At 42.4% G+C, this 16,002-nt stretch overlaps 2 protein-coding genes across 6 annotated transcripts in view; one reads left to right on the top strand and one right to left on the bottom strand.

Annotated features, from left to right (window-relative positions):
* The window catches only part of LOC310924128 (complement C4-A-like), a 52,154-nt gene extending 49,033 nt beyond the window's left edge, over positions 1-3,121 (top strand). For all 5 annotated transcript variants that reach the window (XM_083885303.1, XM_083885302.1, XM_083885301.1 and 2 more), the window contains 2 exons: positions 1,496-1,628; positions 2,797-3,121. In XM_083885303.1, the coding sequence (XP_083741429.1) occupies positions 1,496-1,628; positions 2,797-2,935 (272 nt within the window). In that variant the 3' untranslated portion in view covers positions 2,936-3,121. The remainder of the gene's footprint in view (positions 1-1,495; positions 1,629-2,796) is intronic.
* A 1,750-nt stretch (positions 3,122-4,871) lies between these two features.
* STOML3 (stomatin like 3) lies at positions 4,872-13,472 on the bottom strand. Its single transcript, XM_083884746.1, has 7 exons — positions 13,313-13,472; positions 10,502-10,605; positions 9,808-9,880; positions 8,487-8,569; positions 6,577-6,780; positions 5,486-5,620; positions 4,872-5,071 (listed from the first exon to the last, which is right to left on the bottom strand). The coding sequence occupies exons 1-7, from the start codon at positions 13,362-13,364 to the stop codon at positions 4,877-4,879; spliced, it is 846 nt and encodes a 281-aa protein (XP_083740872.1). The 5' UTR covers positions 13,365-13,472; the 3' UTR covers positions 4,872-4,876.
* Between the last annotated feature and the right edge of the window lie 2,530 nt (positions 13,473-16,002).

The raw sequence follows: 16,002 nt of genomic DNA, 5'->3' as shown, positions 1-16,002 counted from the left end.
CATCCCGAAGTTTAGATGGGAATTAGTAGGGTAAAATCTCATTCTTTGGACCCCGTCATTATTTCCTTAACAATCTTTGAAGCTAAGAATTGGTTCAGAAGACAGATGGAAACACTTATTTGTGTTTGGGAGTCAGCAAAAGAGAATTTTGCAGGTGTGTGCTTCTCAGATTAATTTGGTTATTGATAGAATTAGTGTATGGATGCTCTGGATATTTATGCTGTCCTGTGAGTTCTTTAGGGGAAGAGTATAGCCCACATAAAGTAGGACAGAATTTTTTTTTTCCTCTTCTTCCCCCTCCCCTTTTAAACATTATTTCCCACTACAGATTTTAAAACTTGAAGTAATTGTTTTCTTTAAATTCTGCTTGTATGCTTTGAAAAATTACATTTCAACTTTTTATTTTTTGAGATTTAAAATCAAAAATTACATAATAACCACTTAAGGTAATGACTCAAATGCTTATGATCCCACTGTCTGAATTATATTAGGCCATTTGTAAAGCATATGAACCGAGAAATACCTTGGTAATTTAAACCAAATGAGGCATAACATCATCATTTTCTTAAGTAGTTCTGACTCATCTCTGCATTCCATGAACAAAATGAAAATTCAGGACACCATGTAGCATAGGAACAGCAAAAAAGGTCCTTTAGGGTTACATGAGAAAACGTACAGGACTTATATTCTTTCTTAAAATGCAGATGTATAGATAACATATATTAAAGTGATGCAAGTTTTAGCTAGGTGGTAGATAGTAGAAAACATAGTTTCCTCATGACCTGAGATTGGTCAGATGAATAAGCATCTTTTTAGCTCTCATGCCATTGCAGTATCTGAGCAGCCACCTCATCTGCCTTGGATGCCTGCTTCTGTAGTGGGCAGTGGAATTCTGAATGAATAAACTTCTGGGCCAGAATCCAGACCAGAATCTTCTAAGTTACTTTAAAATGGACATGACCAGGAGATGGTCCTCTGTATCAGATTTAGAGGGAATAGCATAAAGGCTGCATCAGTAAAGATCAGGTCAGGTGTACTAAGGAGAGTGAGATTTTAATACTATCTGCTGCACTGTTGAGACTCAAAATGTTTGAATTTAGCATGCTAGCTTTTAAGACCACCCTGAACCTGAGCATTCTGAAATAGAAGATAGCATGCTTTCTATTGTCCTTGGCTTTTCCTTCAGTCTCTGAGATTTAAACAAACTCCATAAGGTCTGAAAGGTCCTAAGGTCTATAGGAAAACATCTCCTTCAATAATTACTGCAAAGGCCCACCAGCTAAGGCAAAGGTGGCTCACTTTTTGTCAGGTCCCACTAAGAGAAATATATCTTGCCATAGCACAGACATTTATTCACATGTGAAGCCCCAATTCCCAAGTGAAATATTACCTTGGCTTAGCAATGGGGAAAATGATTACAGCAGGCTGTGTGCTGTGGGCTACAGTTCTTCTCTCTGTTAGAAAAGTTCATGGGTTTTCTATTCTTGTCCCACAGCTGCAGATGAAAGCATCCAAGTGGGTGAGCACCGACAGTTCCTGTCACGCTCCATGTGCAACTTAAATATTGTCCCTGGAAAACGCTACCTCCTCATGGGGAGAGATGGGCAAACAGTTGATTGCAATAACAAGTAAGTGCAAAATGGTCTCTGGGCAGCAGCAGGTGTTATCATGAGCCAAAAACCCAGAGCATACTCAATCTATTAGAATACCTCCAGAAAGTAAGGGCAGCACCAAATTTCTCAGGGACCAATTGTGTTGGATTTACTAAAATGCATAGTTCCACTCCATAGGGAGAAGGGAAACTATGGGGAAGAGCTGATCAGATCTAAAATCTAAATCTATTTAGCTCGTGGATCTGTGGTTCCCAGACTTCTCAGAATCAAACCTGGCGCCCTGGTTCCCCTGAGTTAAAAACTCACAACCAAAAAAGGAGAATGGGAAAAGCTACCCAGTCCATCTACTGCAGACGCCTTAAACAGCTCCTGTGCTTGAAGAAGAAATGTGTGGGACCATGACTAAGAGCACCTCCTGAGGTTGCTGTTACATCGCGCATGCCAGTAGCATATTCTTCTCATTTCTCACTGTCACACTAATGAAAAAAAAAATTTATATGAGTAGGAATTTAGTATGACACTATCAAATATTCAGGGAAGAAGACAGCTTAATGTTTCATTTCCCTGCATAGAACTGGAGAAAGGTAATATTTCTGAAAGCTTCTAGGGATGAGATCTCCATCAAGCTCAGCACCACTTTCTAAAACCTTAAAAAGTCCCATTCCCATCTCTATATGACACCAAAGTGATTGCCTAGGTCAGTGGCCTGCTTCAAAAGAAGCTTGGTAGAGACTGGAGTGTCCCAGCAGAGGTTTAATCTCCAAAGTCTTGTCTAGTTCAGGTATGAAATACTGGAAGTTACATGGCTTCTTATCACAGAAAATTAGGAAACGTTTTGCGATACTGTTGGAACTAAACTTGCCCTCACTGTCCCACTGGGCACTTGGGCCTTTTGTGTCATCCTGGAAACTCTAACAGAAACTTAGCCCAAGCTTACCTGACATACTCAAAACACAAGTACAGCCTAGTCTGTCCCAGCTTGGCACTGACACTTCCCAAACTTTGTGCAAAGCTCAATTAACCTGCCGGGAAAGCAATTTTCAGGCGAGTTTCTTGGCTAGTATAATTCTTTATTTCAGAGATGCCTCAGTGGAGGGATGCAGCAGCTCAGGGATTACCCTTTCCCATTGCTCCATCTCAGGAATAATGACTAACCTTCTTTACCTGTCCCACCTTCACTCAGGATGCAATACTTACTTGATGCACAAGCCTGGGTGGAGAAAATTCCAGAGGCCAGTGAGTGCCGCAGCACTCTGCGCCGGCAGAGCTGTGCTCACCTGCAGGACTTCCTGAGCACCTCTGACAGCCTCTGCCATGTCTGAACCATGGCTCTGACCCCCACATCTGTGGGACTGCAGCTCGCCCTCTGCCAGAATTCTTCCTGCAAAGCCTGTACATCCCAGTGGCACAGGAAACATTGCAGGGCTGCTTCCATTGCTGTTTTGCTGATTGGGATATCCTCTTGTGGATGTGTGTGTGAGTAATAAAACAAAAATGCAGTTCCTCAACTAGTTATTGTGTTTATTGTACCTGACACTGGGGAAGAGAGAGCAGGAGTTTCTGTCTCCTTGAGCTATTATACAACAGAGCAATTACCCTGCAGAGAGTCAAAAGAAAAACACATTGTGCATTGCCTGATTAATTCCCACAGTCCTGGGCAGGAAAAAACATTATTTAAAAAAAGGCCAGGGTATTTTCATGGGTCAAAAAGAAAAGCAGGAGTTCATGGGCTTACCTGTGTTACACTGCTGATGAAAGAGAAGAGGTATCCACACTCATGCTTCAACATATCAGCTGGTTTCTGGTTGCAATTGTGAGCCCTGCTGGCCTCATGGCTGGTTTCTACACACTTCTAAAGCTGGAACTAGAAGTGGTACCCTGAGCATTTCCTGTGCTGGACTCAGAAGTCTTCCACAGGCTTGTTAGGCTGGGCACAGAATTGCTTTTAATTGCACTCTGTAGCCACATGTCTTTCAAGCTTCTGTTTTTCTAAAGTTTAACTCAAAACTGCTCTTTTCTGAGGATAAGAAAAAGTCTGTGAAAAATGTTTTGGTAACACTGATAAGCAGATGACTTTCTACTACAGGTTTTGCTTCTTTAGCTTGCCAGCAAAAGCAGAGAAGAACTGGGTAGGTCACCATCCTCACATGCTCATACCACTATTTGTGCCAGGAGCTACTGCGCACAAACATTTACCAGCTGGACTGCTTGTGCTACCCTGCAGTACAAATAAGAAGTGTCTGTGTCAATGATATGACAATTGGTAGATCCACAGTGAGGTGTTAATTTGGAGTCAAATGACCCGACTGATAGAAAGGGCAACAGTGATGCTCGTGCTCAAGACATTACATTGTAACAGCAACTACCAAAACAGCTCAGTCACAAGAAATTTCAGATTCACAGAAGACAGTTCATTGCTGTGTGCCTGAACTGTGAACTGAAGAGCTATCCTTGAAAACTCAAACTTAGCATCAGCTGTACCTGGATATCAGCAACATCTTCCTCTCAGCTGCCAAGCATTGCATGGATGGAGGGTAGGGAAAACTTATTTCAGGAAAACCTGCATTATTCCTTCATGACATATGTAAAGGAAGATAAGAAACATACTGAAGGTGTAAGAGACACACTTAAATTGACAGAGAACCTCAAGGTTTGTCCCAGCTTTCACATTTATGGAATGTGATTGCAATGCCTGGTCATACATTCTCTATTACACAGCTTATATAAATGTCAGTGATATGGCAAAATACAGCTGAGGTCAGTAAAGCAAGTACTAATTTCCATTAATATAAGATAAAGAATAGGCTGTTCCACTGACATACCCATATCCAGTAATTCTGACAATATTTATGAAAGAATACCTCTAATATTAAGAGCCAAATCCTTCCTTTCAGCTCCACAGGGCTTGAGTTAAATACCAATGTCTGACCCTTCTGCTGTGTGGAGTACATCAACAGCTCAGAGGTTCTTGCCTAGCAGACAAATCACCAAATAATTGCAACACTCAAGACCCTGTAAAGTGTGGTGAAAGCGTAATTAAAATTTTATATTAGGTCTAACATACATTTTACACATTTTCTTCCATTTTACTTGCAGGTGAGTCTAAGCTGGAACAGCTCATTGTCTGAATTTTGCAAATGAAGTTTTAATGTGGAAGCTGTGAGTGATTATTAAACTTATTTTACACTTATTTTGGGGACAGAGGACCCAAACATGCTTTTACTTTAACTCTGCCAATCGGGACCCCTTTGCTAGAACAGTCTCTATTGCCCTGTACTTTTCTGCCCCACACTCCCAAACATAGGGAGAGGGAAGATAATGGTGGAATTATTCTCTGCTGCCACAGCTGCTAATGTTTGCAGGTAACGCAGCAGCAAACCTGCTGGGGACTCAGTCAGCACCATGGAGGCCTTCTGGAGAGCTTTGGATGCATTCATTTCTCCTTCAGCTGCCACAACCTGCAAAGGAACAGAAAAGGAAATGGCATGGAAGCGCTGCCCACAGTGGTGAAAATCCAGCTTAGAATGAGGAGAAAACAAACTAGCTTGGATTCCTGGAACCACAGGACAAGAGGAAATGGCCTTTAAGTTGCCCCAGGGGAGGTTCATGTTGGATATTAGGAAAAAAAATTGACATTCCAATGTCAAGCATTGGAAGAGGATGCCTAGGGAAGTGGTGGAGTCACTAACCCTGGTGGTCCTTTAAAGGGTATGTAGATGTGGTGCTGAGGGACATGGTTTAGTGGTGGACTCAACAGTGCTGGTTTAAGGGCTGGACTTGGTGATCTGAGAGGTCTCATCCACCCTGAACAATTCAGTGGTTCTATGACAAGGAAATAAAAGCCTGGAAGTGGACACTGTCATGGGTCTCACCTTAGCTTTTGTCTCTCGAGCAGCCTCTGCTTCAGCTGCCATTGCCCTCTGCATGGCCACGGGGATCCGGATGTCTCTGATCTCCACACGGGCCACTTTGACTCCCCACTGCTCTGTGGCACTGTCCAGAGTAGCCTTGGGGACAAACAACATAGCAGGAAGAGCACAGAGCTGGCAGAGAGAAAGCTGCATGGTGTACCCTGCTTGGACAGAAGGACAGGGCAAACCTGCACAGCAGGAAGAGAGACACTCCAGGGGCACCAGCACCCAGCATGGGGTGTGCACATTGGGCACTACAGCCTCATGAAACACTTGCTGGTCAACACCAGTGTCTCCTGTGTAGTTTCTCTCCTGCCTCCTAAATTATGATCCCCATCCTTTCCTTAGGTGGGCACTTACTAATCTTCTCCCTTTTACAAAGAAATACTACAGCAATTTCCTTAAACAGCCCAAAATAGTAAAAGTACACTCTGGGTGAGACACAAGACAGCCCTGCAGCACTGGCAAACTCACCTGTGCTCTGGCTCCTCCAATTCACACCACCACTATGGCCCTGTCTCTCCTGGCTGCAGAGGGTACTGTCTCTCTTTGGTCTGACTATGCCTTGTCTCTGACTGAAATTAGTAAATCAGGTGTTGGATTTTTCCTCTGCTCTGTCCTTGGCTGCCAAATCGAAAAAGAAACCAGATGGCATAAAACATACAACAACTCCATTTTGTACTCTCAGTTGTAATGACAGGAGATATGTCTTGCCTCAATCAAGGGTCTGCTCAAGACAGAGCTTCCCACAACAGCAGACCTCTTTCTCCATGTTTGCAGCTGCCTCTGTGCAAGGGCTAAGCTGAATTTTTAAAGTCACTGCATAATTTCAGAATTTCAATTCCTTTTTGATAGAGATAACTCTGCTACAAGAGCCTGGGGAAAACCTTTAGAATAACTCTTTCTGACTCTAAGCAATGAGATGTATAATTGAAAAAAAAAACCACAAAGGGAGATTTTATTCTTTTTAAAGAAAGAAAGAGAGATTATTTCTAATTGGCTACTCCCCAGAAGCCATCTCCATGCTTGTGAATTTTGAGTGCCAGATTTACCTGGATATTGTGTGCAATCTCTTCACGACCTGCCAGCAGCTGAGCCAAGCTCTGTGTACCCAGAAGGTTTCTCAGGGTTGTCTGTGCCAGAAGCAAGGTCGCAAAGTGGACATCAGTGACATTGGCAACGGCACGGACAGCGCTGTGGATCCTGTAGCTCACCACCCCATCCACCTGGGCAGTTACAGCATCTCTCGTGAGAATCTGCATTTGAAAAGTGCACACAGTCACAGAAAGATCCAACAGCATTCCCTTTACCTAGGAAGGGAATTTATTTTTTTTTACCCTTAGTAAGTAAAAGGCAGTTATAACTCAAAGAAACTAGGAATTTCTTTTGATTTCTTTGTCATTCCCCCAAGAAATTACTTCAAGAGAGCTGTCCAGCATCAACAAAGTTTAAACTGGGGGAAAATGCTTTACATACCCTCTAAATAGCTGCTTCAATAGTAAACGAATCTCATAATTTGAATTAATTTCTTTTGCATTAATAAATGATGGCTCTCCTCTTCCTTTCCTGTACAAAGGCCCATTAATGAGTTTATACATTTCATGCAGCTTGGAAGATCTGTGCTACTTCCCCTAAACAATATATTTGTAAGAAACACCAACAAAATAAAACACAAAAAAAAAGTACAATAAATTGTGAGAAGAAACTGAAAGAAATATCTAAGCATTCATAGAAGAGTTGTCATCTTTTGCCAGACAATCTCCCTGTGCCTCAGAAGGCAACTGGCCTCAGTTGAGAACTGATGATGCTCCACTACCACTTCCCTCCTCAGCATCTTTTGCCTGCAAGTGAATGCTTCATAAAAACCTTGCCAACTGCTGCAGAAGCCTGGCCAAAAGCTGCTAAGCCTTATACAACTCAAGTTCTGCAACCATCTTCCTTCCAGCCTCACATTTTGGGGGAGCCATTTTTCATTTCACACCACACACCCCTGCACACTACTCTGAGAAAAGGTTTTCTGTTTATGGAAAGATGATAGCCCAAAAATCATCTCCTGGGGAACATCTCCCAGGAAATTCTGGGGGCCCAAAGGGTCTTGGAGCTGCCTCTTCTCCCTCTGCTCTTTGTTTGGGGAAGGGGACAGCAGTGCCAACTCCATAAGCAGAATAATTGCTCTGTCATGGAGCTGAGGCCACACGAAACTGAAACTTAACCAGAACAGGATGGTTCAACAAGTAATTATTCAGATTAAATTTTTCAGTCAAAATTTGCCAACAAAATGCCTGAAGATATATCCTGCTTGGCTTTATCTTGCTTGCTCCATCCATTCTTGCTTGGACCTGAGTTTTGTGGAAGGTTGTCTGCTAATTTCTGTTAATTTAATGGGATTTGTTACCCATAGCTAATTTGCCTTTTCAGACACATGTAGAATGCTCTTCTGAATGGTGATCTCCATGTCAGATCCAATTCTATTAGGACATTCATTTACACCCGGGAACTTTGTAGCCCGCTCCTCTCTTGTCCCCTCGTCTCTCATTCGCGCTTTTAACTCCCTTCCCCTATTTTTGAAACCACAGTTCTGAACACGAGCTTGACCTTCAATGATGCATCTGCAGATTTTCATTAGGAGAATCACAGAATGCTTTGGGTTGGAAGGGACCTTAAAGATCACTCAGTTCCAACCCCATTCCAATGGGCAAGCACACCTTCCCCTAGACCAGGGTGCTCAGAGCCCCCTCCAACCTGGCCTTGAATACTGTCAGGGATGATGGAGCATCCATAAATTCTTTGGGCAGTAAGTTGTTTTGTAATCAGCTTGAAATCCAGAATATACAGCAAAAGAGCTAAATTCCATATGGTAGCTCAGCATGGCGGAAGTACAAAACATGCACATTATTTTTGATTGTGCCATGAGTCTGCTGCATCTCTTGTTCCTGACTTAGATGGCCACTAGAGAAGTTACCTCTTGTGGAGGAATCTTACAGGTAACCGTCCTAAGATCAACCTTGATAAATGTGTCTGTACATGGAAGTACAAGGATCATTCCTGAAAAATAGAAATTATTAGATGAAACACCTCTGAAACTGAAGTCCAGATCCAGGTATGCTAGAGAAAATAAACAGATGGAAACATTCACAGGACAAGGAATATAGCACCCTGCATTACCACCGTAGCTGTTCTTTCTGCTTACAAGACAAGACAAGGGTGATGTTTTGCATTTCAAATAACAGAGAGAAGTGCAGAGAAATATTGTGAATTCATTAGAGCTTAATGACCTAGGACTCTGGTCTGGAAATGGGCAGCTTGAAGCACTTGTCTGAAGCCTGCCATGAGAGTTTTGCCAAAAATTCCTTCCATGCCTTTAATTTTCCCTTTTTAAATCACAAGCCATGTATGGTTCAGTATGTGTCCTCAGGAAAGGCAGCACCCAGGTCCGTATTCCTGCACCATATGAGGAACATTGTCCCAAGATGTGACAAATCCTGTGAAGGAGTCCCCACTCTTCATCACTGGAGAGGGAGACTGGACAAAACTTTTAATCTTCTTATGTAATCTCAGCACCTTGCTTTGGTGCCCAGAGCCACACAGAAGAGCTCTGTACCAGGCCACATGGTACAAGCTCTTTGGACCACATGACTACTATTCAAGAGGAAGAACAGCACCTGAAAAGGTGTTTCCCTGTTATTTCAACTTCCAGTTTGCCCATTTCATTGCACAGAGATGGTAACTACACTAATGCAAACTCCTCATGTAGCTGGGTTGGGTTTGTGATTTGTAAGCTGGCCCCAGGGGACTGTAACAGACTCAGTGTAGCTGCTGAGAGTCCCTGTCCTGACACATTTACCATTTTCAGAGCAGAGGACAGCTAAGGAGGTGGCAGCAACAAGCTGTGTTGGGAGTGAGGTGCAGGGGGAGAGGCCACAGTCACTCAAAAAACACTATGGCATACCTGAACATTGCATCTAAACCTCCCTGCAGTCCCCTGTCAGCATCTGCAGCATGAACTCATCCTTCTGTTGTCCAAATTACTCAGCAGCAAAATCATACCTGGTATCAAGGTACTCAAACATCTGTGCTATGACAGGAGGGTGGCTCATCTTCTCTTTAGAAAAGTAAACAATCTGCAGGTAAAGGAACTGCAGTAGAGGGGACTTTCTCATTCCCCTCTATGCTATGGAGAAGGATTTCATGGAAACTCTGCAATTCTCTCTGTGGTCTGAGTGCATTGTAACAACATAAACAAACCCAGAGGACTTTAACAGAGTAAAACTACATGTATTCACCTGGTCCCTTTGCTTTCTTAGACAGTATACGTCCCAGACGAAATACAACAGCACGTTCATATTCTCTGACAACCTAAGAAAATATTTTAAATTTAGAATTTTACAACTAATTCTATTCTCACTCCCCAGTCCTTTAATCTTTGCACCCATATTAATTGTGAAGAAAGTACAAATAATATAGGAAGCAACAAAGCTGCAAATTGCTTTCTTCACATCTTCTACTTGACTCATGATTTGCTGGAAACACTCAGCCCCTGTCCTTGAAAACAGGTTACAAAACAGATCACATATGAAAGATTTAACAGTGATCTAAAAAGGACACCCCAGAGCTCTCTCAACATCAGCAGCACACTCAGAGGAGTTGTAGGCAGAGGGGCTGTCACATCAGGTAATCTAAACTACTTCACTTAGTGCATCACAACTACTGAAGGCCTGGCATTCAACTGATGTTTACCTGGAAGTTTAACTGATGATGAATGTTGAGACTGGAAGAAATTACGTGAGGAAATCGTAACAACACAGAACATTTTTGAAAGGACCTGTGTGGATCTCATTTGCAGAGCACATCTTTGCTACAAACTCTTATGATTCCCAAAACATGAATGTGAGGTGCCTTGTCTAGACTAAATAATTTAAAAAGTAACAGCAATGATAGTAAAGCATTCTTCATGTGCCTCAAATCCTGCTAGCTCACCTTAATGCATGCCCAGATGGAAATAGGAAAGGTAATAAGGACCAGGAGGAATGAAAGGGATACCAGGATCCAGCCACAGACACCAATTCCTTCCCGCCTGTCAGCTATAAAAAATACAAAGAAGAAAAGATCATTGAATGCAAAATTGAGGAGTTATCCCAGGGATGTACATGTAGCTCAGTGCACTCATATGGGACCACAAAGTCCACAGAAACTCACGCCTTCCTCCCTCCCATCACTCGACGTCATAAAAGACCTAACCAAACATTCAATTTTATGGCCCTTCTGCACAGAAAGTTAAAATAGGTTCAGAAACTGTATTCTGCAACAGGAGAAAAGAGGAAAATGAAAGATATTACCAAAGCTGGGGGCTGTGAAGGAGAAATAAATGAATGGGTGGAGTAACCATGAGTATGAAACTGTTGGGTGGGGCAAAGGGTTTAGTTTGTGTGAAACACATATCAAGGGAACTCCTGCCTTCTTTAGAAGAACATTTTGAGGAATATTCATCCACTGGACCATAAACTTCAAAATTAATTCTTGTCAGAATGCATACCCATGCATTTTTAGAGTTGTTTCAGTGAGTTCAGCTCAAAATTTCATTCTAATGAACTAAAACAAATATATAATAAATTTCATTATTTTAGTGTCTGAAGAGAAGGCAGTAGTAAGGTAAGCTATTTCAAAGGTGTAGTAGGGCAGCACTGGAAATTTCTGATACCAAATAAAACTCACATGTAGGCAGAAATGATAAAGAGGAACCAGCATGGGGCTCCCTGACCTGTAAGGCACAAGCTGGCAGAGCAGGACTGATAAGTTTATCAAAACATTCCCCAGCAACCCCGGGGAAGGAGGATAGGGAACACAGCCCTCCTGAAGCCCCTGCCCCTCCTGGGTCCCTGTGCAAGGCTGGGCTGTGCCTGCTGGCAGCGGTGGCTGCACACCAGGGTGTTACATCCAGCCCTCTGCTGCTGGCAGCTCTGCCCCTTCTACTTCTGAGCCCCCTGATGCAGATTGAATCACTCAGAGGTAAACACATCTGTATTCAGAAGGGCCCGGGTTCAGGTCTCCCTAGGAGCTGGGCACAGAATTGGTGCATTGAGAGCCCAGCTTTCCTCTTCACCCTTCCCAAAAACCAGCAATTTTAAATCCCTGATTGTTTTATGGGGTAACATCAGGCACTCTGCAATCAGCGGTAAAATTGATTTGGGGAGCTTCCCTAAGCAAAATACTGTGCAAACCTTAAGGCCATGTGTATAAAAACAGGATGATTAGGCTTTAGTGTGAAAATCTTTAACCCTTTCACTGCTATATGTTCCCTACACAGTGTATTTTACATTACACTAGTGGTGTGTCAGGCTATGACAGGCACATAAAGTACCAGCAGTCAAGTGTCTTTTAATCAGTGGAAAGAGATCAAGGAAAGTCACAGAATAGGCATAATTTATAATTCTTAATCTGAAATCTGAGCAAATTAATCATGAAGGGGTGTTCTGCTCAGCAGAACTCAACATTTTTACTCTCTCTCTTAATTTCACATAAATGACCAGCTTATAGAAAATGTCTGAAGATCTTTTTATCCAGTGACAAATTTGGTTATTAAGAACCTCCTCAAAAACAATTTTGGGTTGTAACATCATCTACCATCATCCACCTGAGCCCCCTGTGAAGATGTCTGGTGGGAATTACACAATCCACAAACAGAGAGAATAGATGGGAAAAAAATGCCAGCACTCAGCAGATTGATACTCAAGTAGCTGATAAAAGTTAGGGGTCAAAATATCAACCCTAACCATCATGGGCAAAAAGCATGCATCCAAAACTTGACAAACTGAATCCTTCTCCACAATTCTGAATTGAATCCTTTTCCACAAGACCTGTGATAGAAATCCAGATGCCAGCTAATAATGTAGGTTATAATTAGAAAAAGAAAACATGAAAATAGGCCTTTGAATGAAAGTCCTAGCTCCCCCAAACCACCACAGATCTTCTATGATTACCCCAAAATTTCAAACCATTTAACCACACAACAAATGGAAGGCTCCAGAAAAAAACAACAGTGAAGGACCAGTCACGATCTCATGTATCACTGACCCAGGTTTGCCATCCCTGTATATGGATTATAATAGTCATAACCAACAAAAACCTCACTTGACACTTTAGTCCAGAGCAAACCAGGACTGCAATGCACAACAAAATGTGAGAGCTCATCACTCAGCACTTGTGGAAAAACTCCAGGGTGCTAGAATAAGATTTACTTCAATTTTTTCTTGATACACTCATTAGAGTACATCACAAACACACTTGGTAAACAAACTCATGCTGTGGGTTTCACACTTGGAAAGCAAATGAAAAACTTTTTTTTCAAGTGTGGGCAAAAATCTCCCAAGTCTCCTACAGCAACAAAAAGATGGAGTAGACTCAGCTCTTTAACCACCATGTACCTTCCTGCTTTCTACTAGGGACTGAAAAATTCTTCTGTCTTCCCTAACTAGATCCTATTTTCTTCTCTCGAGCCCATCCCTCCATACAGAGGTGTACCAATAGCTAAATCAGTCTTTTTCATCCATGGGGTCATGCTGGCAGAAGGTAGATGCTGATGCATCCTGGCAGGGCAGCATGAGGCAACTTACTCTGTCACTCACAGTGCCAGATTCTGAGTTTTCATCTCCAGTCTATGTTGCACATCAAATGTAGATCAAATGTACTTTTTTTTTGTTTGGTTAGTTCTGCTCCTTTTTAATATTATTGAGGGGAAGGGAAAAAAAAAAAAAAAAAAAAAAAAAAAGTCACACACAAAATAAGACTTACCAATTAGATGTTCTGTGTTCATTTCCTTGGGTCTCTCTCTTTGGGGATCCATCCCTTAGAGGGAAGCTCTGATCCCCTCTCAGATGAGACAGCAGTGTACCTTGAAACTGCAGGGCTCATGCAAAATACCAAAGAGGGAGGCAAGAAGAGAGAAGGGGAAATTCTCTGTACGAGATTCTTCAGGGAATTAGTTACCCTGGTGAGGAGAAGATGTTTACAAACACCAAGTCTTTTGTCTCTGATGTAACTGGATGTCATTCTGTGGCTGTCCTCTGTCTGGGGTGCACTTGGCCCAGCTGGTCTTAGACCCCACAAAATACAGGCTGGAAACAAATTCTGTGAATCCATTACCAGAGATTAAAACCCCACAAACAAGACAGGAAGATGAAGTCCTGTGAGGAGCAGCTGAGGTGTAGCCTGAAGAAAATGAGGCCCAGGGGAGATCTTAACACTCTCTACAACTGCCTGAAAGGAGGTTGTAGCAAAGTGAGGATTGGTCTCTTCTATCAAGAAACAAGAAACAGTATAAATGGCCTCAAGTTGTGCCAGGGGAGGCTTAGACTAAATATGAGGAAAAACTTCATCAAAAAGAGTTGCCAAACACTGGAACACACTACCCAGAGAAGTGGTAGAGTCCCCCTCCCTGGTGGCATTTCAGGAACATGTAGATGTGGCACTTAAGGATGTGGTTTAGTGGTGCACTTGGCAGTGCCGAGTTAACAGTTGGACTCAATTTTAAGATGCTATAAACCAGAAGGCAGAGATTGTGTGCTGCTCCTCTGCTGTTTTAGGGCTCAGCTACTGCTCAGATCTCAAACACCAGCATAATAAACAAACAAAACTCCAGGTGAGGTCTCCAAACTGTGTAGAATAGCTCACCACACCCTTCTTCACACTGTCTATCAGTACAGGCTGAGCCTTGCTGAGCTGAATAACCTCAAAATCACAGCTGAGGCATTTCACTTCCCAAGCCTTAAAATTGTCCCCCAAGTAAGAGTATTTTTCACAAAATATCTTGACAATCAAACTAGGCACAGCATTTCAGACTAAGCCATTTCTGAAGGCTGTGGCAGCAAAGGGCAATCCTCTTAAAGGACAAGGTCATTGCTTGTTATTTGATTAAAATATAAGAGTTGTTCTTGTCATATGTAATTTATGAGTTTGACATATAGCTGCATTAATTACAGGGCTGTTTTATGTGGGCATCTGTTATCCAGAATATCTGTGAAGATATGGCTCCAGCTTCATTTCACCCAAATCTTCCTCCCTGCCAGTAATCACCCTGGCCCCAGATGGGTCGTTCAAAGCTGATTGTTCTCCAGAGAATCTTTTTTCAGTCTCACAGAGAGGAAACCCCTGAACTGACATTTTAAATCCCACTGAAAGCCATATGCACAGCTGGAAAAATAAGAACTGACATGCTTATTGCAATATGCTCCCAAACGTGTGACAATATTCATTCTAGGCCATTTGTAGCATTTTCCTCATTATTTGACTTCTAAACACAGAGCTGTATGATCACACCTCTTCAGGATAGATGCTTACTAGCAGGGTAGCATGTGTGAATAGTGACAAGAGAAATGTGGTTTAATTATTTCAGAAGCAAAATATAATATGCAAAACTATCCCAACTTTTTTTTTCATTCTAGAGCAAAACCAAAGTTATCAAAAATAGCTAAATTCTGAACCATTTGAAAGCCACAATTTAAACAGCTGTTCATACCATCAGATAAACCAGCAACACATACTAAAAGTTAACAGACATAATTGCTCCCTGTTTATTGACAACTCCCTGACGTGACTGTAAATACAGGTGAGTAAAGCAGATGGTGTTTTTGCTTGTGTTCAGGAACATCACTAAAATATTAGGTTTTTTCATTTTAACTTTAGCTGCACTTTTATTCCCTTTTCAAAACTTTGAAATCAAAGTCAGGGCAACCTTAATGCTTTCTCCTTGAGGCTATACTGGGGCATGTGGATAACTCATGTCCCAGAGTATTATAGAACACTCAGAGATTAAACACGAGAGCTTTGGGGCAAGCTGCAAGTTCACTGGTGCTGAACAGCCTGGTGCACTCCAGTGACACAGGGCACAGCCACAAAGACTGAGCTCAAAGCTGCTTCAGCAGAACTTACTGACTTAGAACCAACATCAGACAACTGTGGTTAGGGCTGCTTGCAGTTCAGCTACTTCTGCAGTTTTATATCTGTGGTACAGCTAAAGCCTTCAACTTCTATTCCCAAAACAGCATGAGGGCTCAGGTCAGGCATGATCAGGTGCGTACCTTTAAGAACACCACTCCAACATCCCTCTGCAACAACTGCTACATTTACAAATGGCACCAGTCCTGCACAATGTCTCTCCCACTTACCTCATCATCCAGTTGTAGAGACTTAATCCACAGCCATTTGTAAACAGTGACAATCCCAAAAGTACAAAAAGGAATTGTCAGGCAGTCCCCACATGAGGTTTGCAAACAAAGTAGGCTTAGGTCTGTTTTTTTCTGACCTTCTCAGGCCCATCCTACTGTCCTTCCCATGCACTGGGATTTGGCCAGTTCCTATAGATTTCTCAGCTTGTCTTTTCCTGAGTTCTGCCTGCTTGCTTCAGGCTCAGCATTCCTTTTCCCCAGGTCAAAATTAAGGAGACTGGACAGGGCAGGACAGAGCCGATTAACAATATTGTCCTG

Source organism: Zosterops lateralis (assembly GCF_965231275.1).
Source record: "Zosterops lateralis genome assembly, chromosome: 2".
In the NCBI taxonomy this organism is placed as follows: Eukaryota; Metazoa; Chordata; class Aves; order Passeriformes; family Zosteropidae; genus Zosterops; species Zosterops lateralis.
This window is presented reverse-complemented; position numbering and strand designations above follow the sequence as displayed.